This window comes from Nannospalax galili, unplaced genomic scaffold (genome assembly GCF_000622305.1).
Source record: "Nannospalax galili isolate Female #2095 unplaced genomic scaffold, S.galili_v1.0 scaffold236, whole genome shotgun sequence".
NCBI lineage: Eukaryota > Metazoa > Chordata > Mammalia > Rodentia > Spalacidae > Nannospalax > Nannospalax galili.
In genome coordinates, this window is record NW_008338710.1 from 892,522 (window position 1) to 918,255 (window position 25,734).

The following is a 25,734-nucleotide window of genomic DNA, read 5'->3' on the forward strand; positions in this document are numbered from 1 at the left end:
GACAGAGTGTCCTTGGCCTGGAACTTATGATGTAGACCAGGCTGGCCTCAATCTCATAGCGATCCACCTGCCTCTACCTCCTGAGTGCTGGGACTGAAGGCATGCGCCACTATATTCAGCTAAATATCTCTTTTAAAGAGCTCCAGTATCTCAGGAGGTATTGCTTGAAGTTAAAAAACCTTCTGCACAGCAAAGGGAACAATCTGCAGAGACAACAGTGTAGACAATGGGAGAGAAGATTTGCCAACTGTACAGCAGACAGGGGATTAGTGCTAGACTCTATAAAGAACTAAACACTAAACCCCACACATTACCCAGTCAGTAAATGAGTACATGAGAGGAACACACAAAAACAACACAATCATGTAATCGCTGACCTCCGTGTTTTATATTCAGATAGTGTTCCATAATGTGGAGAGTTTTTGTAAGTAAGCATTTGTTCGAAGGCTCATTTCAAAGAAATGATAGTATTAGATCATTGTGAATTCAAATTTGATTTTGCTCTTTTTTGGGGGGTGGGGGAGCATGGATGGCAAGTGAAGCTTTAGATTGTCATCTGTTTCTTGCAAGTTGTTTCACTGTCCTGTAATCCTGGTGTTTAAATGAATTACATTTTATTGCTGGGGGCAGGATTTTTTAGGGCTTTACTGACTGGTTATTTTGTTCTTAGATCAATTGAGCACATTATAATTAACAGGATAAATCAGCTTCCCTAAGAGTTTTTTTAAAAAAACAAGATAGTTTTAAGTAAAAAAAGATAAAAATCAAATTACTTCTCTAAGCTTTTCTACATAAATGATGAAATAAGTAAAGGCACATAAAATGTTCTATCGACAAGCTGGTACTCCAATAAATAGTAAATTGCATTCCAAGGGCTGCAGTACCAGGACATTAAGCTAAAAGCTCAACTTAATTTTTTTAAGTACATAATAAATCTTGCCTTGATGAGCACTTTAAGTTCCAAGCGATTTTTACCAGTTATCGATCATTTAGATATGTGGCAGATCTGTTTGCCCAAAGTGGTGTTTTGCATTGTGTAAGTTCAGTGTTTATTTATTTATTTCCTCCCCGTCTTCACGGTTGCTTCATCTTATCTTTTTTCATCATTTTCTGCCCATAAAGACACACAGAAAGGAAGAGTTTAATGGAGAAAAGCTGGAGACAAGAGTATATTTAAACAACGCTACTAAAGTAAAAAGAGGCAGTTTATGAAGGACTGGAAGAAGCCTTTTGATCACAAACGTTAGCAAACTGTAAAGAAGAGATGTAAAAATTATGACAAACGGAGGCAGATAAATCACATGATGCCTCCCGGAAAGACTTGAAAATAAGCCCTGTTTGACAGTTTACCCTGGTCATTTGGTGCACACCTGCTTGGCTAGATCTTACTGTTTACTTTTAATGTGCTAAGTAGTTTGTTTAAACATATATTGCTTTTGCACTCAACTACACTATGAGCAGGGAATAGGCCAGTAAAAAGTTACAATATAAATAGGTGTACAAAGAATAATTTTGAAACAGCTTTATCGAGACATAATCGAATTCAGATTCACCCCATTAAAGCGTAGGACTCAATGACTTTTTAAATATTTTATTATTTTTATTTTATGTGTATGAGTGTATTATCCACATGTATGTAAGTGCACCCATGTCATGCAATGGCTGTGCAGAGGTCAGAAGAGGGCATTGAATCCCCTGGAACTGGAGTTACAGATGGTTATTAGCCTCCATGTGGGTGCTGGGAATTGAACACGGGTCCTCTGCAAGAGCAGACAGGGTTCTTAACTGCTGAGCCATCTCTCTGGCCGGGACTCAATGACTTTTTGTGTACTCACAATCATGTAGCACTTAGAAAAATCAACTTTAGGACATCTTTGTCACCCCCAAAGACACCTTGTGCTGGATATGTAGGCCCACCTCTTTCCCTGCTCCACTAGCCCTAAGCAACCATTGTTTTACCTTCTGTCTTTATGGATCTGCTGTTCTGGACCATTCATGTAAGTGGGATCACGTGGTATGTGGGTCTTTGTAACTGGCTTCTTTCAGTTAATGTTTTCAAGGCTCATCCATGCTATGGCCTGTACCAGCATCCCATTACTTCACTAGGTATTGCTGAACAGCCACTTGGTAGAATTTGGGGGTTCTCTGGTTTTTTTGACTGTTCTAACACCCCTATTAACATTCATGCACAAGGTCTTGTATGGACATGTATGTTCTTTTTACTTGGGGATATTTCTCTGAATAGCAATGCTAGGTTGTGTGTTAATTCTGTTTAAGCATTTAAGCAACTTTACCAGACTGTTTGAAAAGTGACTTAACCATTTTGTATTTCCAGGCATAATGCCTGACAATTTCAGTTTCTCCACATCACGAGTTTTATATTATTATTATTATTATTATTATTATTCAAATGGATATGTAATTGTGATCTTATTTTGGTCTTGACTTGTGTTTCCCTGATAATGAATAATACTGATCATCTTCTGATGTGCTTGGTAGAAGTGTTTATATTCTGTAGCAAAGCATCTACTCAGATCTTCTGTCCACATTTAATTATTATTTTTCTATTATTGGTATGAGCTATCAACATTCTTCATGTAGTCTTGATAGTCTAGTTTGTAGCTATTTTCTTCCATTATATATTTAATAATTTTGTGTCTTTGTTCCCTTTTTTATTGGCATACACTCATCATACATAGTACTGGGTTTTATAAGGAAAATTTCACACACTCATGTATTTTGAGCATCTTGCCTTGTATTCCCCTAGCCTCCTGCACTCCCCTAGCCTCCTGTTGGCCTATACCCCTTCCCATCATTCCTCTTCATTGCCTTAGTTTTTTCTACTTTCATGTCATATACATACATGATTTTCCTGTATTCATATAAAGTCTAGTGGTCAAAGGCATGGCTTGTCAGGTAAAGGCACTCACAGTGCAAGCCTGGCAGCCTGTGTTCAATCGCCAGAACCCACATAATGGTGGAAGGAGAGAAGAGACTCCACAAAGTTGTCCTCTGATCTCCATACACAAGTTTGACATGCCCATGCCCACACTCACATTTCAGTGGATACCTCAGTATTTTGTTACAAAAAAATATGTCAAATATATATGTATATATATATATGTCAAATATATATATATATTTCATTTCTTGTCTAATTACCCTGATAGAACCTCCAGTACTGTGTTGGAAAGAAGTAGCAGGAAAAGACATTTTTCTCTTGTTTCTAATCAGAAGAGAAAAAAATCAGTTTTTCTCCATTAAGTGTAATGCCGGCTGTGAGTTTTTTGAAAATGTATTTTATCATATTGAGGAACTATGCTTCTTTTTCTACTTTTTGTGAGTATTTTTATCATGAAAAGGGATTGAATTTTGGCAATTTTCTTGGTGTCTAGTGAGATTATCATGTAGATTGAATTCTATTCTACCCTATTAATATAGTATATTGCAGTAACTGGTTTTCTAATGCTTTGACCAACCTTGCATTCTAGATAAATCATACTTGTGTAATCACTTTTCTATGCAATTAGGTTAGATTTTCTAGTATTTTGTTGAGGATGTTTGCTTTATAGTCACAAACAACATCTATAATTGCCTTAGGATGTTTTTGTTTGGTTTCTGCACCAGATCATATTGAGTTTAGAATAAATTAGAAAGGGTCCCCTCTTCAAATTTTTTAAGTGTTTGAGGAAAATCTGTATTAATTCTTCTTTAAATGTTTTATAGACATTATAGCATGTCCATCTGGAGCCAGGCATTTCCTTTCATCAATATTAATTCTTTAATTGCTATTTGATCTCTTCTTAAAGATGACTTTATATTGTGTATATTGTCTTAAGTCAACTCTGCTGGTTTGTCTCTGCTTACTAATTTTCCCATTTCATCTAAGTTACCTAATTCATTGGTATATAGTTTGCTGTTTCTAATATATTCCCATAAGGTGAGAAACAATAACATTTCACTCCTGATTTTAATGATTTGAGTCTTCTTCCTTTACTGTCATTGTAATTTTCACTACAGTTTCATTGTATTGATCTTTTTTTCTTAAAAATATTTTTATTGAGCTTTTGTACATTACATACAATAGTTCTTAATGAACTTAAGACCCCTCCCATCTATGCCCTCCTCCAGGCCTCATGTATTCTTCCATACATGTTAAGTCCCATTCAGTCAAGCATTTTACCCTGATTTCCTTTGGTACAAGTTCATCCACTGGAGTCCATTCAGTTCATCTTGAGATCTTAAGGAAAGTCTACTCCCCCTTACCCAGTAGTAATCAGTCTCCAACAGTTCTCAGTCTAGGGCCTGCCCACCACCCATTTCTCTTGCTCCATGCTAGACCCTTGTCTAATTAAGTCAGCATGGGTCCTGTGCACGATGCCACCATTGCCGTACGTTCACATGAGCAAGCTTCCAGTAACCTGAAAGCCTCTGCTTCCCAATGTTCATGGACCAACCCTGGCTCTTACAGTCTTTCTGCCCCTGTCTTCAGCAATGGTCCCTGAGCCGTGGGTGGGTGAGGTTTGATACAGGAGACCCATCTAAGGACACACACTCTGCAATCTCCTGTTCTCTAAAACTGAGTCAGTTGTGGCCTTCTGTGTGCATTGCACTCTATTGTATAAGAAAGCTTCACGGTGAGAGTTGAGGGACACACTAGTATTCTCTCCACCCCTCTTTCTATGTTCCACGAGCCTTAGGTGTAGAGGTTCCAATGTAGATAATGTATATCTCTCAGGTGTATATTCTCTGTGTGTGACCACTTGCAGAACTCTGCAGTAGCTTCCATCTGTTGCAAAAAGAAGCTCTTTGATGAATGATGTGTAGTATGCTTGTCACCATGTGGAGGCTGGATCCAGGTGCTCTCAGGTGGTCTGCTGAGTTCTCAGCACCTAAACCAGATGAGGCCAGAACAACCACTCTCAGGCTGTCTGCTAAGGTCTCATCGTATTGATCTTTTAAAAAATGTTTCTTTTTTTGTTGATTTTCTTTCATTAACTTCTACAATGATTTATTCCCCCTTTCTTTTTCATTCTATTTATTATTCTTGCCTGCCCTTTCTTTAGCATCTTAAAGTAGAAACTTAAGCCATTGATTTGAGATCTTAATATAGTTCTTTATTGCTATAAATTCTCTTCTCAGTGATACTTTAGCTACATCATGTAACTTTGGTATGTTGTATTCTTTTTCTTTCCCTTGTGATTTCTTCCTTGGTTCATTGGTTACTTGTAAATGTGTTAGTTTCCACAAATTTCTTTGTATTATTAATGTAGGGTCTCCTAATATGTTCAGAGAATATATTGTACATGTTTTAAATCTTGTTTATTAAGGCTTATTTTATACATGAATTCTGACCTGGAGGATGTTCCATATGTACTTGGCAAAATCTGTTCCATATGTACTTGGCAAAATCATAGTCAACTATTACTGAGTAGATTCTTATAGATACACAGTAGGTCTAGTGGGTATATAGTATTGTTCAAGTCTTCTAGGTTTTTTTGTTGATCTTGTTCCTGGTTGTTTCTATCTTTATTGACTATAAGATCTTTCACTATCCAACTACTGTAGTTCAGTTATCTGTCTTTATTTCTGTGTTTTGTATATTTAGGACTCTGCCTTCAATTTCAAATACATTTACAATGTCATACTTTCCTGATGAATTGGCTCTCTTATTATTACATAGCATGCTTTTTGTTCTAGTTATATTTTCTGTTTATAATCTTTTTCTTGTGGCTGCTGCTTATATGATATATCTTTTCCATCCTTTTATTTTCTTGACCTCATGAATTTGAATCTTTTATCTGTATGGATTTATTAAGTCTTTCACACTACAGAGTATTATTGGTGCAGCTGCATTCATACCCGCTCGTTATCTGTGTGTCTCCTGTCGTTTGTGTTCCTCCATTCCTCTTCTGCTTTGTTGATGCACTAGGTGAATTTTTTTAAGTTGTTTAATTAAATTTTTGTAAATTTTATGTGGCATTTTAATTTCTTCAATGATTTCTTCACTATTTTTTGAGACTTTTCTTACTAGTTATTTTAGAACAAGCATAATTTATCTGAATCTATTTATAATTTATACTAAATTCAGCAGAATGTACAAAGATTAGTTCTGTATGCTTCTATTCCCCCATGCACACATTTTTGTACTATTATTGTTATGCATGTGACATCTGTGTATGTTAAAAATCCAATGGTGACCTCTTAAAATGCTTTGAAATAGCCAGGAAGAGCAAGGACCTGTTTATAGCATTTGCTGTATGAACTTCATTTTTGCCAGTCTTCCTCATTTGTTCCAAGTAAGACCTCTCTCAATAGTCATGCACTGCATAACAACAAGATGCATCCTGGAGCTGGAGAGATGGCTCAGTGGTTAAGAACACTGGCTGTTCTTGCAGAAGACCCGGGTTCAACTCCCAGCACCCACATGGCAGCTACCAACTGTCTGTAACTCCAGTTCCAGGGCATCCAACAGCCTCTTCTGACCTCCGCAGGCACTGCACAACATGGGTGCACTTACATACATGCAGGCAATACATGCATACACATAAAATAAAAAGAAAATTAAAAAGAAAATAAGCTGGGTGTGGTGGTGCACGCCTTTAATCCCAACACTTGGGATGCAGAGGCAGGCAGATCTCTGTGAGTTCAAGGCCAGCCTGGTCTACATAGTGAGTTTCAGGATAGCTGGGGCTAGAGGAAGACCCTGTCTCAAAAAGACCAATAAATAAATAAATAAGATGCATCCTGAGAAATGTTTGCTAGGCAGTATACTCATACAACCTAGGATGGCTGTGGTATAACTGGGTGATATAACTTTATGAGACCATCCTGTTTGTGGTTCATCGTTGACTGAAACATTATCACACAGTGCATGACTTTGTATCCCAACAATATCAGTTAATGTGGGATTTTTATATTGTACATAGAACAATCACAAGTATCATTCCTATAGCAATGGCTTTGGATTTTTATTTTGACTGTTTACTGATTGATGACTGAAAATGTCCCATTTTAACTATTTTAGTAGATTCTAGCAACGTTCTGGCAGCTGAAATTAAAGCATCTCAAAAAAGAGGCACTTTTCTAAATCATACACAAGGAATATGAACAAACCACTTATCAAATTAGTTACTTCACATTTTGTGTGTGTGTGTGTGTGTGTGTGTGTGTGTGTGTGATGATTTCTAGGTCTTCTAGAAATTCAGTAGTATGCAACTGTGTTTAATGGACTTCAGTGTGGTGGAGAGTTATTCTGCATCCCTGTTGTCTTAACACAAGAGTCAGCAGGACCCCCTGAGAAGCTGGAGTTTTACATTTTCATTCATTTATATTTAATTTTCAGTGGTCCCAGCTAGAAATTCTTAGACTGATCAGCCAGGTGATTATCTCATTGTCAGATATGCCCTTCCTTAATACTGTGAGGTTAAAGCTTATAATGTACTTTAAACAGAAGAGTTCCCCAAATCAGTATGAGTATGGCCAGTTTCAAATGTGCTAGAACTCATGGAAGACAATGGAAATAGTACTTTTTAAAATTTATATTATGTGGTTTTGTGTCTGTCAGTCTGTCTGTGAGCACTGGAACTGGAGTTAACCAGGAGTTGGGATCTGAACTCTGGGTTCCTTGTGTTTGAAAAGCAAACACTCTTAACTGTTAAGAAATCGCTCCAGGGCCCCATGGGAATATTTTCTAAAGAGGCTGTCTTTGGTTTGATAAATCAAAAGCCTTCTGAAAACTCAAATTTAAGTAGTCAAATATCTCAAGTAGTCAAATATCTCAGCACTGGGTAGCACCCAACTTTAATCCCTATACTTGGGAGGCAGAGACAGGTGTATCTCTGTGAGATGAACACCAGCCTGATCTACATAGCAAATTCCAGGCTGGCTGTAGCTACAGGGAAACCCTGTCCCAAAAAATAAAATAAAGTAGTCAAGTATCTTGTACAAACACAACCTCTGGGTGGGTCACAGCCAAGAACCCGGAAGCACACAAAGTCCCTGGAATCAGCCTGGACAGCAGAGGAGACCCACCCTCCTGGGTGCCTGTTGCAGAAGGCCATGCAAACTGCCGGGGCTTTTCTTTTCTGCTGTGGGAAACAAGGGAAGGAAAACAGAAACCTTCAAAGCCACAGGTGGAAACACTCACTTTATGCAGATAGCACTTAAGTAAAGGGAATGAAACACACATACACACTGCTCTCCACAGCTTTTCAAAAAGCCTGCTTCTGAAAGTTTTCACAGACTTGCAGAATTTTCCCACGTCTTTGAAGTCAGGAGATAAAGGGTCCTATTATCCTCACGTCTCAGTAGGGCACGCCTTTCTCTGTTCTCCAATAAGGTTCTTCAGGTACGTATTGATGAAAGGCAAACTGCTTACAGAAAACAGACTTAACCAAAATATCCCTCCCCAAAAATAAAGGATGATATGAATGGGGGATTTTTTTTGTTTCTTTCTCTTTTTTAAAGAAATATAGATGTTTACCATCAGAACAGCATGCTAATGCCCAACAAGACATTTTCTCATTATATCAGGACATACAGTGATTTTTACACTGTGATTTGTCACAAGTAATATGCTGAATTTATCCCAGATGCATTCTTTTTTTTTAACCTGTTGCTATTTCAGTGTAATTAAATCCTGCACTCCAGAACCCCAAACATTTAATGTTTCCTTTTATCTGGGCCCATGTGAACTATATAATCAGAACCAAAATAAGAAATTACAGTGCTCTTTCCCAAACCATCGTGGGATGAAGCATGTCTTTTTAGATAGATCTTGAAAATCACTTTTTCCTCTCTAAAGGAAAGCATGCTACAAAGAGGGAACTTGGAAGTCACATTCACTTGACATTGTGAATGAGAACAAAGCGCACAGGGAACTTTAATTTTCCTCCAGGGAATTAACGCTGCTTTATCCATGTGTCCCCAGGTGATAGATCTGTACTGGGGAGTTGGTGAAGATGAATGGGACAGCCCTGAGCTCCAGAAGATGCGCATGAAGCTGCTGGAGGACTGCTTGAAAACTTCTGCAGGTCCATGTTTTGTTGTGGGTATAAAAACACTAATGCTTTATATTAGATCATAGGAATGTGAGAATACATGCTGATTTGTGGTTTTTAGGGTGTTTTAAGTATAAGGAGAAAGACTTTTTAAATATGTGTTTTAAAGAATTTGAACTGTCTCTTTACCCACAATGTGTGGTAAGCTTTTTGTAGGAAGTGCTACAAATTAATGGTGGATAATTTGAAATGTGACTGGAAGGAGTAACTTTCAGTTGACAACAATTTCTACACCTTGTAATCAGCAATAAGGATTTTTGTTTCGGTAATTAACCTAGATTTCCTCATCCTGATGTACAATTTATTCCATCACAGAGTTTTTTATTCATTCACATTAAAATATCTGTCATTTTTTAACACAATGGCTGAAAACATTCTTACTAAGTTAAACTAAATATACTTGACAAATCTGCCATTGGGAAATGGTGTCCTGTCCTGTGAGTTTGTTTCTACAGTGATTGTCAGTCAGCTCATGATAAGCTATAAGTCAATAGAGATGTCTCAAGTGAAACATCACTATTAGTGTGTCATATTGTAAAGAATTTTCCTCCTCTGTGTAAGGATGGTGGTTGTGGGTAAGGGGATCATACCATAGAAGGCAATTGCACAAAACCACTGCCTAGATTTGCCTAAGAAAGATTTGTCTTGAATTCAAACCAATTCTACCCATCCATTGGGAAGTTTCCCCATATAACAAAGGATGCTCTGAGACTGAGGAGTTACTGGGTCCGATATAGAAAATACTGTATCACACCATTAAAAAAAACTAGGTACCATATATGCAAAAGAAATTTGGGAGAGCTGATTTATCTGTTTTTATTTTATAAGTGTTTTGCCTGCATATATCTAAGTGCACCAGTGTCATGCAATGCCTGGGGAGGCCAGAGGACAGTGTTGGATCCCCTGGAACTAGAGTTAGGGACAGTTGTTAGCCACCAAGTGGGTGCTGAGAACCGAACCCAGGTCCTCTGCAAGAGCAGCCAGTGGTCTTAACTGCTGATCCATCTTTCCACCCCCAAAGAAAGGTTCTAATATTAGTTTGTATATCCACCACTGTTCTTCAGCTACACATAGGATTAGTTAGTACTGCAGAGATGATTTCAGAAATCTGACCCCAGCTGGTAGGGAAGTTCTTACCAAGGACATTAAAGTGCATAAAGACCTATCTGTACCAGGGGTGTTTGTTGGTGTTGGGGATATGCCAGGGCAATTCATATGGCAGTATCATTTTGAGTGCTAGGCTCTTATGAGCCAACCTTAGCAATGAACTAAGACAATAAAGTTTCCTTGCCCACTTGGAGCCTGCATTTTTCTGTGGATGGAAGTGAGAGGGGCCAAGAAACAAAAAGAAATAAAATGATAAGTCAGATGGGAATTCAGGCAATGGAGGAAACAGAGAGAGAGGATAGAGAATACCAGCACGAGAGGAGATTGGCTATGTTCAACAGAGTCACTGGGGAAGCCTCAATGATAGGTGACCAGGAAAGGAAGATGAGATGGAAAGAGGAGCAGGAAATAACCAGGCAGTTATTTAAATCAGAGCTTTCTGAGGAGAAGGAAACCAGGCATGCCTTGGCGTGTTCTAGGACCAGCAAGCCATCACTGGGCCTGGAATAATGTGAGCAAAGGAGGAAGGTGTGGGAGGAAAGGGTTTTCTATATTTTTTATTGAATTTTTGTGTGTTTCATATACAACATCTTAATCATCTTTATACCCCCTTCCCCATTGGCACCCTTCCATAGCCCCCCAATTGGATTTCATGCATTCTGTCATTTATGTTAAAACCTGATGAGCAAAGTTAGTGCCCCTAGACATTAGTTCCTCAGTGCAAGTTCATCCACTGGGGTCTAGTTAGCCTGTGTAGAGTCATTGCCTAAAAGAAGATCAGCTCTTCCTCATCCAGCAGTAATCAGCTGCCTAATAGTTTGACCATTGCATAAGAGGGGGCAGAAAGCTTCTAAGAGTCAGGAGAGGAGGTGCATGGCCACATGGAAATAGAGTCTTACAGGCTCCTGGAAATTTTTTTAAAAGAGAATTATACATTGTTATGGCTCAATATAATTGGTAACTGTGGCGGTTTGAATGAGACTGTCCCCTATAGGTTGCAAGTATTTGAACACTTGGTCCCCATTTGGTAGCAATGTTTAAGGAAGGTCATGGAACCTTCAGGAGGTGTGGCCATGTTGGAGGAAGCATGTCCCTGTGGGAGGGCTTTGAGAGTATATAGCCATGCCCACTTCCAGTCTGGCTTTCTGTTTCCTGTGCCTGCTTGAAGATGTCAGTGCTCAGCTGTCTGTTCCGGCCATCTCCTGCCACCAGGCCTCTCTACCATGATGGACTCTTACCCTTTAGAATCCTAAGTCAAATAAACTCTTTGTATAAGTTGCTCTGGTCATGGAGTTTTATCATAGTGACAGAAACTGTCAGTTTTGAAAAGAAAATTGCATCAAGACAAATAAATATTTCATTTTTACTCTGAGTGACAAAGGAAGTATATTGAGCTAAGGAAAGAAGTGATCCTACTTATATTTTAAGTAGCACCTTGACTGCCGGGTCCAGGATGGGGCCGGGATATGCAGATCTTTAGAGAGCGCTGCAATAATACAAAGTTTGAGAAATGTACCTGGTTTAAGGGGCTACAGAACAAATATGGAAACAGTCACTTAAGTCTGGAACAAAGTACATCTGTCTGTCTGGAGTACAGCACCAGCAACGTTGTCTTCAAAGTAAATAACACAAACCAGTGGGGGAGAGGAGCTGTCAGAAAGGGTCAAACACTGGAACTTAGGTCAGGGTGAATTCCTTCATGCTCAGAAAGCCAGATTTGAGAAGCCCACCAATGCACAGGCACCAAGGCAGCTCCATCTTACTTCAGCCTAGAAAACTCAAGGATGAGAGGCAGTCTCCTTGTTTTATAACACTGTAGTATATTGTGCCTAGACTAACTAAAATTAGTCGTGGCTGTTAATTCCAATAATTTGCTAGTGGGAGAATGTAGCAGGTTCTGAGAGAAAAGGTTAACTAAAATAATATCAGCAAGAACTGTCCAGACTGTAAACAAATCATTTATCCCTCCTTCTGCCCCTGTTACATGTTTAAACCCACGGCAGCCATGAGGGAAGCCCAGTAGATAGATGGAAGACTATTTACCCCAGTGATCCTAAATTACTCATGACTCGCTTCAATGTTTATAGGAAAGAATACATCTCTTATAGCCTTTCCTGATGTAACTATGGTAACTGCTATGGTAACAACAGGCATGTGTCACTAGTGAGCTCCAGTTTCCTTGTCCAGTGCTCCCTTTAGATATTTCCGCAAACCCTAATGACCCCCATGGGATGCAAAGCTTAGTATCTTACTTCCTCTAATACTAAAGACTTTGGCAAGAAAACTCACCATTGCTGAATGAAAGATAGTTTTATATCTTCACAGATACTGGAAAAATTCAGAGCTTTCCTTTGAACGAGGAGGCCTAGGGGAACTTAAATTCAAATATTATATGTATTTGACTCTTTTCAAATTTTATGTCCCCCAAATTATCATTTTGGATACAACTTAAAGTTCCATTGACAGGCTGTGTCATTAATACTGAAAAGATATTTTTTGCACATTTTTTAAAGACAGGGTCTCACTGTGTAGCTCTGGCTGTCCTGGAACTGGCTATATAGACCAGGCTGGCCTCAAACTCAGAGACATCCACCTGCCTCTGCCTCTGGGGTGGTGGGATTAAAGGCATGTGCCACCACATCCACCAGCTATTTTTACACATTTCTGTTACAAAAGGGACAAGGGGCTGGTGTGATGGTGTTTAAACACAGTCTGATCCTGCCCTCAGAGATTAACTCAAGGGACATGGCAGAGAATAGCCATCACTGCTGAGGTGGCAGCATTTGCATGGGTAAATGGAAAAACACAGTTGAAAAAGCCCCAGAGTCTCATTTCACATCTGGGGTTCCAGATCATTCTAACAGGGTGACAAGCTTCGCTGTGTTTTATTATATCAATAAAGATGGGGAGGCAACAAGAAAGCAGAGACACTGATACATTTTTAATCAACTTCAAAAGTTAGTTGTGGGATTCAAACATACTAATATACACCTGAGTTCTTTTGTAAAATATAAAGCTTCACACTGTCACTAAATTATAACTTTGTCTATGCTGAACACTTATGTGGTTTTGAACATTTTTCATTTTAAAAATGTTACTGATAAACAGTATTAAGACTTCTTTAAGGGCCTGAAGAGATGAGTCAAAAGCCCTGGTTGCTCTTGCAGAGGACCCAGGTTTGATTCCCAGCACCCACATAGTGGCTAACAGCACTCCGCTAATTCTAATTCTAGGGGATCTGATGTCCTCCTCTGACCTCCGTGGGCATGCACAACACAGTACACTTACATACATGCAGGCAATATATTCATACACATAAAAAATAATAAGTAAAGTATTTTTAAAGACTTGATTTTAGGAGCTAAAGATGTAGCCCACAAGGCCCAAGTTCAAATCCCAGCACCTCAAAAACAAAGAAAAGCTTGGTTCAATCAAAACATAAAGGAGTATAATTCATTCATTCTTATATCTTTATTTGAAAACTTTGTAAAACATATATAGTAGATGTTACTTTGCTAGGTACAAATTCACACATTTTACTATGTAAAACTTGCATCTGTTTACAAGGAAAGGATTTTTGACCAGGACAAAGCTAGCAGAGCAACAGCTGAGGTCACAGCCACCATCTGCCTCGACTGCTAAGTGTAGACTAATGCTTCTGCCTGTGCCAATGTGACAAGTTCAGCAGAAACTGCCCCCATCTATGCCACCCCAGTTCATAACACATCCTGTTGGAACAGGAGCGGAGGCTGAACTGTGCTAATGATCTCATCCCTACCCTTCTTTGTTTCTGTTTTCATAGAGAGAGAGGGCACTTTCCTCATATCAGTCTATGAATCTGAGTAGTCCAAAAGAATGGCTTTTCAGTGTTTAACAATGACAGGACTCAGAAGGAGAACCAGCCTCTTAGCAAAATTTAAATATCCAACCAAATAGGCTAGGAAAGGAAGAAAATATTAAACCTTGGGAGATTAGGAGAAAAGATATACTCATCAAATGCTATAGCTTGTCAAATATTTCCAAAATTCCTAGGTATGTTTGTGTCTCTAAAGATAAAAGGTTGATAGGATTTGAGAGCTGGAAAAAAAGCTTTAATAACATCTAGTACCTAAATAGTCTAAAATCTTGATTTTTACATAGTTAAATACTGAGATCCACAGAAGTAGAGGAAATAAATCTTTCCACGCTCCTAAAATATGCTTGGTACTGTTCTGAGTACTTTCCACTAAGTACTTTTTGAGGCAGTTGTCTATCCAGTTATATCACCAAGGATGCTGAGACTTAAGTGATTTTTTTAATTTGTTTTTATTGAATGAATTTTTGTGTATTTTATACAGAATATCTCAAACATTCTTAATCATTTTTATACCCCCATCCCCACTGGCATGGTCCCACAGCCCCATCACTGTAACCCATATACTCTGTCATCTGTATTAAGGCCAAATATGTCAAATCAGTGTCCGTAGACATTCCCTTATGCAAGTCCATCCACTGATCTAGTCAGCCTGTCTAGAGTCTCTTGTTTTAGGAAGATCAGCTCTTTCTCACCCAGCTAGTAAAGCGCAGAGCTTATCAATATGACTTGTCTAAGTAGCCAGGCATCTTGCTCCTGGGATCCTGTCTCTGCCTACAGAACTCTGGAATTAAGAGGTGGGCTGCCATGCCCACCCAGCATTCTTATGGGTTCTGGAGGTGCAAATTCTGATTCACATGCTTCCTAGGCAAGCACCTTATCCACTGAGCCATCTTCCCTTAATCTAGGTGTCTAACTCCAAAGCCCACACCTTCCTACTCCAAGTCCCTCATGGTTTAATGAGAAACTCTGTTCAGGTTGAGAGCCCACGTCCCTTTGCACCCATCTGCTCTTCTTCCTCTCTAGATGAGCTGCTGTATCATAATGTCCTTCCTCAGCTTCCTTGGGCTGTTCTCTCAAATACAGTTGAATGGGTCAGATAAAACAATTACTGGTATTGTGAGCCAAACTCCTTTCTCTGGTAGAAAATGAAGCTATGTTGTCCAGGGCTTTATCAAGACCGAGCCAACTATCAAATTTTATAATAAACCTGAACCTTTTAATCTAATTTTCCTAGGTAGAGAAACTTAAAGCTGCCAAGACTTGTACTAGGAAAATGCCACAAATTCAAAGTATGAAAACATCATAAAGATTTTTTATTTTTCCCCTTTATACATCCCTAGTATGTTGCAAATCACAGTCAACCAACTAGAGTCTCTATATGGGTCTAGAAAAGTACATTTCACACTGGTTTTCAATAAAACACAGTGAGTACATTTACATAGCATCTGTCATATATAAGACCATGTTAAGTTCTCTGAGCTAAAGGTGATACATATACTTCTGTCCTCTCAAGCACCACTTAAACAAGGAGGAGTGGGATAATCCGTGTTAGACTACAGCTATGGAAGAGAAGCAGAGAAAACTCTGTTCTGGTTTCAGAGGGCAGAAAAGATTCTTCAGAGGGAAGCAATATTTGCATTGATACTAAAAGGATTAAGAACATGCCAGCGTAGATCTGGGCAGAGGCAATGAAGGAACCTTGACTATCCAAAGACCAGAAGTTCCTGGATGTCATTAGAATACAGAGCATTGTGGAACATGAGGCAAGAAATACAGTTTCAGGCCAAACCTCATAGGGAAATTTTAGCAGATATTTATACATAGTGAGAGCATCTTTCTGATGTGTAATTCCAAAGGCAGTGAAGTGGAAAGGCTCGAGGTGAGAGTCCTACTTTAGGAACCCCGCTCATGTCCGAAGTCAGGTGAAACATGTGGAGAGGCAAGAGCTGTAATAGAGGGGCGGGCATAGATGACAAACATTTCACCAAGACACCAGATGAGAGGATGTTGGTGACTTAAATGTGGGCTTAAAGAACTATGGATGAGTCAGTGTCACTACACTAATACCCCGAGGATTAGTTCTTTCTTCCATCACATTGTATAAATGCTTAAATATGCCAAAACATGTAGTATAGCATAAGTTACAATTTAACTTTTTAAAAATACAATTGTTTGCCAAAAGTCAAGTCTATATTAACTGGCAAGCATGTATAATATTCCTTATTGTTCATAGTATCTGTATTATCTTTGAATAAGAAGCCAGTTAAATCACAAAATCCAAGTGACTGGTCAGAATTCTATGAGTATTTCTCATATTGGTTTTCTGCTTTCTTATCTGAAGTGCCAGGGAAGAAATCATTTTGTGCACATATATGATGGGTTAAATGTGAAGAAAATACTGGAGGTAGAAGTCAGAGCAAGTATCTCACCCCAGGATGTATGTACAGACAAGAGGGTGCCCTGTGGGAGTTCGCTATTCTGTGGTCTTTTATTTACAGATGTTCATAGAAACCCCAAGTGCCAAGAAGTCCCTCTCATCTTCCTGTTCTTCTTCTTCCTTCCTGTGCAGGTGATTGTTCAGATGTAATCATAAGAATGGCACTGCTCCACACCCCCTTCTAGCTTCGCTGTGAGATGTCATGAAGCCACCTGCACAGCCGCTTGAATATTTGAACAGTTGTATTTTACACATTATAGCTCTGATTACAGAGAAGGAAATCACTTTGATTTTGGCTTGAGGGGAGTGAACCTCTTTTTCTCAGCTCAGAATCAACACATTGTCTATTGTTAGCAAAACACGTCTTGTGGTCAACATTTTTTAAAACATACTCAAGATTGGTATTTCTAGGCTAGAAAACACTCATATACCACCATCAATAGTATATAAAACTTAAAAGACATTTCATTGCACAAATGGATGGACCACAGCACTTTCTCTTACATGTAAAAATTTTCTTACCCCAACATTAGACCAGGCTTGTGGATTTTTATTAAGAGGCAACTGAATAAGCATTTGGAAGAGTCTGAATTATAGTCCTGTAAAAATGGACATTAATTGGCTCCCAACTTGAATCAGTTATAAATAGAGAGGTGACCCTGATTAACCAACAGTGGGGAGGCAATTGTCTCTTAATTGACTGTGGCAGTCTCTGTGGAGTACTGGGCTCAACTTTCTCCCTAATGTAGCCAATGAGACATGCCTTAAAAGAGTCTCTATAGTATCACATCTGTCTTCATATCTCATTTCTTCAAGACAGGAAGAATAATAAGTCTAAACCCTGATTATGAAATGTCCAGGCTAGCTTTGGTTTTGCTTAGTTTTATAACTGTTATCTGGAATAAACAACCCTACAGATTAAATTTAGGAGGTGTCTCCATCTTAGTTCACCTGTCTTTAGTGGGAGACGCTGTACAGTGTAAGCCACACCTAAGTCTTGGTTCCACACCAACCACCACTTTTGGCTACACATCCTCTACTCAGCCACACTGCAATAGGCCAGAAGCCTAAATTTATAGAAGACAAATGATTCACACACACTGTTTAAGATTGTAATCAATATACAGCTTTGCTTTTTATACTTTATTTTCTAATTTCCTTTTAATAGATGATCAGTAGACTGTTAACTGGTTTCTTTAATAAAGTTCAGAAAGAAGACGACTGGTCCTATTAATTTTTATCAGGGCCCAATATGACCTCTGCTCTTATTCTAATTAAGTCTGGAAGTTTCTCAGGAAATTAAGGAAGCAACAGGTCTCTTCTTCTAACTTTTTCTGCATAATCTATGGTTACGGGTGACACTAGCAGGCCTATGTTTATTGGAGGGTATAAATATCTCACATAAAATTATCTTTATTGACATCATAGACAGATAGGAAGAATTTAGTGCTATCTGCTTCTTTATCCCAGTAGAAGAAGTGTATATTTGTATTCTCTTAGTTTCTCTTCAGTACAGAATAATTTTCTCTTAAAAGTTTTCCTAAGGCAAAGAAATAAATTCTTACAATAGAAAAGATTTTGTATTTTAAGAATTTCCTTTTACAGCTAAACAGAGTAGTATTCATGGCATAGTATTCATAAAGTACAAAAAAGAATGCAGATACATTTTAGAGGACCAATAAGTCATTTCTGCCTCTTCAGATATCATACATTTTAATAAGACAATTCAGAATATCATTCTTACACAGTATACTAAAATATGGAACTATAGACTCTTCAAATCATTATTGGCTTAAATTAAAACCAGTTTTGTCTGGATAATTGCATGTTTAAAGAGCTTTTCATTATATCTCATTTTACTTAATACATTTTTTATCTCTACCTCAACACTATATTAAATCTAAGGACATTTAATTTCTCTGACTCTTATTCTTCATTAAAAATGAACATCAGCTTCTTATATTTGGACTTTTAAGGATTCGTACAAACATAAAAAAAATGGAACACTTATTTGGACTGCATTATGAGGACTTTGTGTGGGTTAATTCATTTATTCCAATAATTTATGAGGAAGTTACTGTTACAATAAGCAGTGTTCAGAGATAGTAACTGCAAAAGAGGATTCTTGACTACTGTCAGTACACATCAATAATAAAGACTGACTTAAGACATGAGCCCAGGTAGCCTACAACCAGAGTTTATATATTAACTATTCTATCATGTTGCATGCCGATTTATCTTCACTCAGCTTTTGCTTTCCTGAATTAACATGTTTCATTTCAACATAAAATTCTCTGAATCAGTGTTTCTGTTTCTCTTTGGAGTTACTCATATGGAATAATTTACATATTTGCAATGGCTTTTATCTCGTACATGTCAAGATCAAAGAATAGCATTCTTGACTTCCTCCTTCCCTTAGTTCTGGTCTGTTTTTTGTTCTTTCCCTTTGGTTCCTGTGTTAGTCACCTTGCTTATTGCTGAGACAAAATACATGGCAGAAGCGAGTTAAGGAAGGGTTTATCCTGGCTCATGTGCAGAGAGAATACAACCCATCCTGGCAGGGGGAGTCACAGCAGTGGAAGCATGAGGTGGCTGGTCATATTGTGTCTGTAGTCAGGGAGCCAAGAGAGATGGATGCCAGTGATCAGCTGGCTTCCCCATGAACTATAATCCACATGAAATGTTCATAATGCAGCCTGAGTATGTAAATGGTTTTTTTTTTTCTTTTTAATTCAGTCTGGGATGCCAGACCATGGGATGGTGCTGCCCTTTCAGGGTGAACCTTTCCTCCTCTGTTAAACCTCTCAAGACATGCCTGTAGGTGTGTCTCCTAGATGATTCTAAATCCCAACAAATTGATGATGAAGATTAACCATCACAGTTACTGCATGTAGAGCTACATGGCAGTATGCACTGCAGCCACAGAAAGCTCTGTTCATTTCTGGGAATGGTTAATTCCTCTTCCTTTCTTTCCCATAAAAGCCATCACCCCTCTATTTATGGGAAGGGGTGAATTAAAGGATAACGACAGATACAAATGCCCTCTGACTCTTCTGTTCTCTGCAGCCTCTCCCAGCTTCATATCAAACAATGATGATATAATGCAAAGAAAATTCACAAGCTAAAAACCCAGGAGGAAATTCACCTAGACAGGAAGAGTTAAATTAAGGTTCACAAACAGTAGACAAAGAATAAGGATAATAGCAATCATTTACTTGGCTGACTTATGTGGCAGGTGCTATTTTATGGTTTGCATACTGGAATTTTTGTAACTGTAACATCAGTAATGAGGCATAGGTGTTATTACTGTTTCCATTTTACAGATAAGGAAGCAGGAACACAGCTGGGATTTGAAGCCAAACAGATAGGCTAAGATTTCTGGTCTTAGTCACTTGACATCTTTATAAACATTTCCTCCACCAGTTGACATGAGCGGCCTCCTTGTGATCACACTACTTAACCCTTTGCTGAATATTGTGAAGTGTACTAGGTAACTAGCCATTGATGTGTATGTTTAGGTTTCAAAAAGGGTTTCAAATATCAGTCAAAGACTGTAAATCACCAGAAATAAGGAACATAATAGAGGTTTAGTTAATTATTCTAATTTGACTTGGCTATTTCTAATTAGCTACTCATGGGGAATACCTTAATAATACTGCATTCTAAGAATTCTCAATATTCATATGCCCCAGCACTGAAGATGTTAGAATTTTTGCAACAATGTTAGATGGAAGATCCAGCTCAGTCTACTAAGTATGTGTTAGATACTGCTTTCTGAAATAGGGGCATTGATCTGGCCTCCAGAAGCAGATGGACAGGAGCTAACCAACACCTAAATGGACAGACATCAGGACCAAAGAGTAAACCAGAAATCCCATCCTTCATGAAAATTAAGTTCATAAATTCAAAACTTATGAAAAAAACTAGAAATTAATAAAATTGTAACAAGAAACAAAGGACTCAAGAAAATATTGGCCTCTCAAGTACAATGCAAAAGGTTTCTTTGAGACAGAAACCACATAGAGAAAACAATATACAGAGACAATGGCATACATATTCTGCTTCTCCAAAGAGACAAAACCAATAGAATGAGAGGGGAAATTGGCATGGAGATGGAGGATTATTCTCAGACTTGGTTCATGCAATTATGGAAGCTGAGGAGGTCTATGGAAGGCTGCATTTGAAAGGTCCCCTGATGTTGATATTACAAAAAGACTCAGTGCATGTTTGAAAGTCTGAGATCCTGGCAGAGGGTATGGGGTTCTGGTATAAATACTAGAGTCTAAAGGCTAGAGAACCTGGAGTTCTGATGTACAAGAGAGGAGAAAAGAATCATATACGTCCCTGCTAGAAAGAGATCTCAGTTTAACTCACCCTTGTTTTCAGTCTGTCTGTCTACCACACCAGCCAAATGGATAATGCTCACCCACACTGAGAACCTATATTCGTACTTTGTCCCTCACACCCACATGCCCCTCAGTCACCTCTTTAATACATTCACATACTTACTGGTTCTTTCCTTCCACCATGTGTGTCCTGGGGACTAAACTCGGGTTTTTAGCCTTGGCAGCAAGCTCCTTTACCGACTGGCCTTCTTGCCAGCCTGTTCCCAATTTATAAATGATATTTTGACAGTTTTTTTTTAATTTCTCATGTGTTGACAGTCAGTAAATGATGAACTAGAAAGTGAGCCCAGGCAGATGGATTTCAGAACTTTCATCAACATTCTTCATCGATTCTGACAAACTAGTTCAGATACAGTCCCCCATCTCTTGATGGAGCTCAGAAATTAGGGACTTGGGAAAGCCAGAAATGCCCTTCTTCCTGCTTAAATTCAAAACCAGCTCAAAGACAGATGCAGGAATCAGGTAGCTGGAGATTAAGATGCCACTTCTTGATGAAAAAGCTGTTGAGAAAAATGACTTGAATCAACAGCGAGCTAAAATAACTAAATCGAAAAGAGTGACCCACGCACTTGTCATCCCAGCCCCTCAACCCTCCTTCACCCCTCAGAAAGAAGTATGCCGTATGCTGTGTGGAGGATGTAAACTGATCAAGCACTGTGCAGAAAGCCAGAACCAGAGAGAGAGACAGACAGACAGAGACAGAGACACACAGAGAGAGACAGAGACACAGAGAGACAGAGAGAGACAGAGAGAGAGTGCAGGATTGAGGGGCTCACATCCCTCCTTCCTCCCACATCACCAGTCAGGTGAGTGAGTTCTCCCATGCATAGGATGTTCTGCAAAGTTCCTCCAGACAGAAACACCCCAACTCATACCCACAGACCCAACTTCCTTAGCAAACATGATACTGTAGAGATTTAGTAAGTTATTTTCTTTTTATCTTAATTTCAAACAGATTAATGTGAAATTAGATACACTGTATTTTCATATAACACTGTCTTCCTCGGCTTGTGACTGCTTGAAGACTGAGGACCATTTCTCTGTGGAAGTTCTCTCTCTGAGGAAGATTTGAGTGAATTCCTGACAGTTTTGCCTAGTCCTAACTTGATTTCTTTCTTTTTCTAAAGCTCATGGGACTAACTCTGTTAACTCAATTTGCGGGAGGGGAGGGGGGGTTGGGGTGTTATTTTCCTCTTTGGCTTATAACCAAAATAACTGGTTTTCTAAGATGTTTCTTTAGATTTCATCACATGAGGACTCCCATAGTAAGAAACGAAAGTTCTTACCAGGAACTTTTCAAACAAGTCACTAAAGCCTCTAAATAAGAGACTCTCACTTGCATGGCATTCTCCCACAAGGGATGTGAGGAACCTGGACAGGGACGAGTTCCATCATTGTCCCACCTGTTCACAGACTATGTCTCACCCATCTCTGCCTTCTCCTAGAGTTCTAATCTCATGAATTCTTCTAACAAATCCCTCCAGAGACTGGAAGCCCTTGCATGTTTGGTAAGATATTTCTATCACTGGAATTCTTCAAGCAGTTCACGCTGCTTTTCCTGCCTTTGCATATCAAATCTGTCTGCAAGTATGGCTACAGCATTTTCTATACTGACCCAAAGCATCAGATTATGGTTGACTTACTATGAGCTCCAAATGTTTCAGTGTTCACAAAACTTTTCTAGATTCTAGCACCCTCTAGAGGAATAGTTCTGAAATTTCTGAGATCATTTTAAGATTTTTTATTTTTTATTTATGTATAGATATGTGGGAATGCATGATTTTATATGTACCACAGTCACAGAGGTGGCCATGGAGGCCAGAAGAGGACACTGGATTCCCTAGTACTGGTTACAGGGGTTTGTGAGCCACCATGTGGGTGCTGGGAACCAAACCCCAGTCCTCTACATCAGCAGTAAGTACTCTTAATTGATGAGCATCTCTCCAGCCCTCATTTCTGAGAGTGTACCTTCTGCTTTAGATTAGATTTCATTTGCCCAGGTCACCCCTTCTGATCTAACAATAGTTTAAAGACTTTTAAAGACCTTTAGTGGTTTTAAGACTAGCAGTTATTTATTTGCTATAGAGTCACAAACTATTATTACTGTGGATCACTGCAGAAGGTCTGAGGCACTAGGAAAGAGAAAACACCAAAAATACAACCCAGCTAGTAACTAAAAGTCTATTGTCAGCTGTGGAATCCCTGGGATGATTTCTGAGAAGAGATTTCTTAACTACCAAGGAATATATTGACCTGATAAAAATATGAGACCTTTAAAAAATATTTGTATTGATTCTTTGAGATTTCATATGTGTTTTTATCATATTCAGACCCCATCCTCCATCTTCACCCCATCTCACTATACCCCACACTTCATAACCTCTATTACAATTTTTAAGGCCTAGTTAGTCTAATTTGTGTTCCCCAAAGGCTCTTGGGTATGGCTCAACCTACCCAGCATCACACCCTTAAAGGTAATCCTTTTAAGAACACATTAACTTAGTCACAGCTCCTTTCTTTCAAGTCGGTCTCTTCAGGCCTTCAAAGATTTGATATCTATATCATCTGTCTTCAAGAGGTCAGCCTCTCTCTCCTGGAAACCTTTCTTTCCTAAGCTTTTAATCAGTTTTGACTTCATTTCTCATTTTTAATCTTCTGCTACCCCTGACGTGATTGTTAAACTGAAACACACTCATCAAAGCCCTTGAGTTGGTCCCTCATTCCCTGATTCCTAATGATAGGACTTTATACAATTTTGTTAAACTACTTTTCTCTACATCCTCTCAAGAAGATGGCAGATATTTTATACATATGGTTGTATTAGTATTTGTATTTAGTGTGCAACCTTTCCATGAGTGATTATTGTGATATGAAATTACATGTAATTATACAGTGACAAGAAGTTACCCATATTAATTCTCTGATTTACCCTGAAAGTAGTTCATAGATACTGATATGCCCCAATAATATAATGCCTATTGGAAATCTTCAAGCTGGTGGCATTAACTACCCACTGCTGGACAGCCTCAGGCCTGTCTCGGGGGTTCTGTCTCTATGAAATGTGCTGCTCCATGGAGCAGAGCAGAGTGCGTTCTCTCTGCCAACAGGTAGTTACCAAGAAAGATGGCCAGCCCCAGCTCCCAAAGCCTCCAGAGAGTGACTCCTCCAATCTAAAGAGATAATTGAAAAAGGTCAAAAAAACAAAGTGTTACTTCAAAGGAGGGTGAAGTAACACTTCCCCTCACATGGAAAAAACAGGAAAGAAATTTCCACCCAACACTGAGTGAAGGGACATAGCCACCACAAGAAACCATGTGCTGCCTTGTGAGAACAAGAATGAGACAGGTAGCAACAGGTTTGACAAAATGTTACCAATAGCATGCATGTTCTGTTAAAAAGTAAATGAAGAGTGTGTGAGCGTGTGGGGAGAGCTTTCTGGCATTATTCAGGTATCGACAATAATCAGAATGGCTACCCAGTGTGCAACCACGTGCCAGGAACTCTCAGTTCATTCATTAACCCAGCCTGACCACAGAGGTTAAGCGCTCCACCATATGTTAAAATTCAGCATGGTCAGGGCTGGAGAGATGGCTTGCAGTTAAGAACACTGGTTGTTCTTGCAGAAGACCCGGGTTCGAATCCCAGCACCCACATGGCAGCTAACAACTGTCCGTAACACCAGTTCCAGGAGCTCCGACAGCCTCTTCTGTCCTGTGCTGGCATTGAACGACACGGGTGCACTTACTTACATGCAGGCAATACACACATACACATAAAATAAAAATAATAAATAAAATATTTTTAAAAAATAAAAAATCAGTGTGGTCTGAAAACAGACTTCTATAAAGAATCACATAGCTTGGGAGTTAAGTGGAATTTTTTAAAATCTCTTGAAACCTGCATCTGTCTCCCACCTTGTCCCACTGAGGTGGCTGCAACTCTGATGTGGACTCACGGGCTTTCAGGAGGCTTACCTCTTCTCCTGATGTTAGATACTTAGAGATTTAGTGAGCTTTATCTATGATACTCGTTCATTTTGCTCAGTTTTGTTATTGTCTATATGAAGAAAGCATTCTAGGGATTTCTGCAGCTTAACTGTGCTAATGTTGAATAGAAGAAAAAAAGCAATCCCAAGTGAGGATTGAAATAAATTGCAGTTCACAAAAAAATCCCAGCCAACACATATTTTGTCAGTAAATCATAATGATTTATAGATATTCTTCTTGATACTTGAACATGAAAATGTAGACTGAAATATCTGGCATCCATTTCTATCCTGCCTCTCAGTGTTGGAGGGTCTTCGGGTTTGTCTGGTCATGGATGCTGACTGAACATACCCTAAAGTAGGCTTTCTAGAGTGTTCTCATGTACTAATTTGGTTCTCAGTAATATCTGCCTGTTAGTTTCAGCTACATGTGCCGTCCCAGCTTGTACCTCTGCTCCCTGTCTCTACTTGGATATCTTGCAAACATTCAGAGCAGAATCCTTATGTTCATCCTTAAATCTACTTTTTCTCTGCCCTCTCTTTTCCAATTCAGTATATGTATCATCATTCATTACATTTCCCAAGCAAGAACCAGGACATTATCCTAGCTCCACCTATCCAACAGAACAGGCATGAGGTGCACAGGTCATCCTACATTTCCTAGAGGTCACACTAAAAAAATAAATAGGTGGTTGCCAGTGTAGTGGCACATGCCTTTAATCCCAGCACAGGGAGGCAGAGACAGATGGATCTCTATGAGGTCAAGGCCAACCTGGTCTACATAGAGAGTACCAGGTGGGCTGGGGCTATAGGAGAGTCTGTCAGTCAATAAATAAATAAATAAATAAATAAATAAATAAATAAATAAATAAATGGAGTTA

The 25,734-nt window shown here is 38.9% G+C and overlaps 1 protein-coding gene across 1 annotated transcript in view; it reads left to right on the top strand.

The window, feature by feature from the left end:
* The window catches only part of Nwd2 (NACHT and WD repeat domain containing 2), a 175,224-nt gene that overhangs the window by 92,618 nt on the left and 56,872 nt on the right, over window positions 1-25,734 (top strand). The window contains exon 3 of the mRNA XM_008833218.2: window positions 8,933-9,049. Coding sequence (XP_008831440.1) covers window positions 8,933-9,049 — 117 coding nt within the window. The remainder of the gene's footprint in view (window positions 1-8,932; window positions 9,050-25,734) is intronic.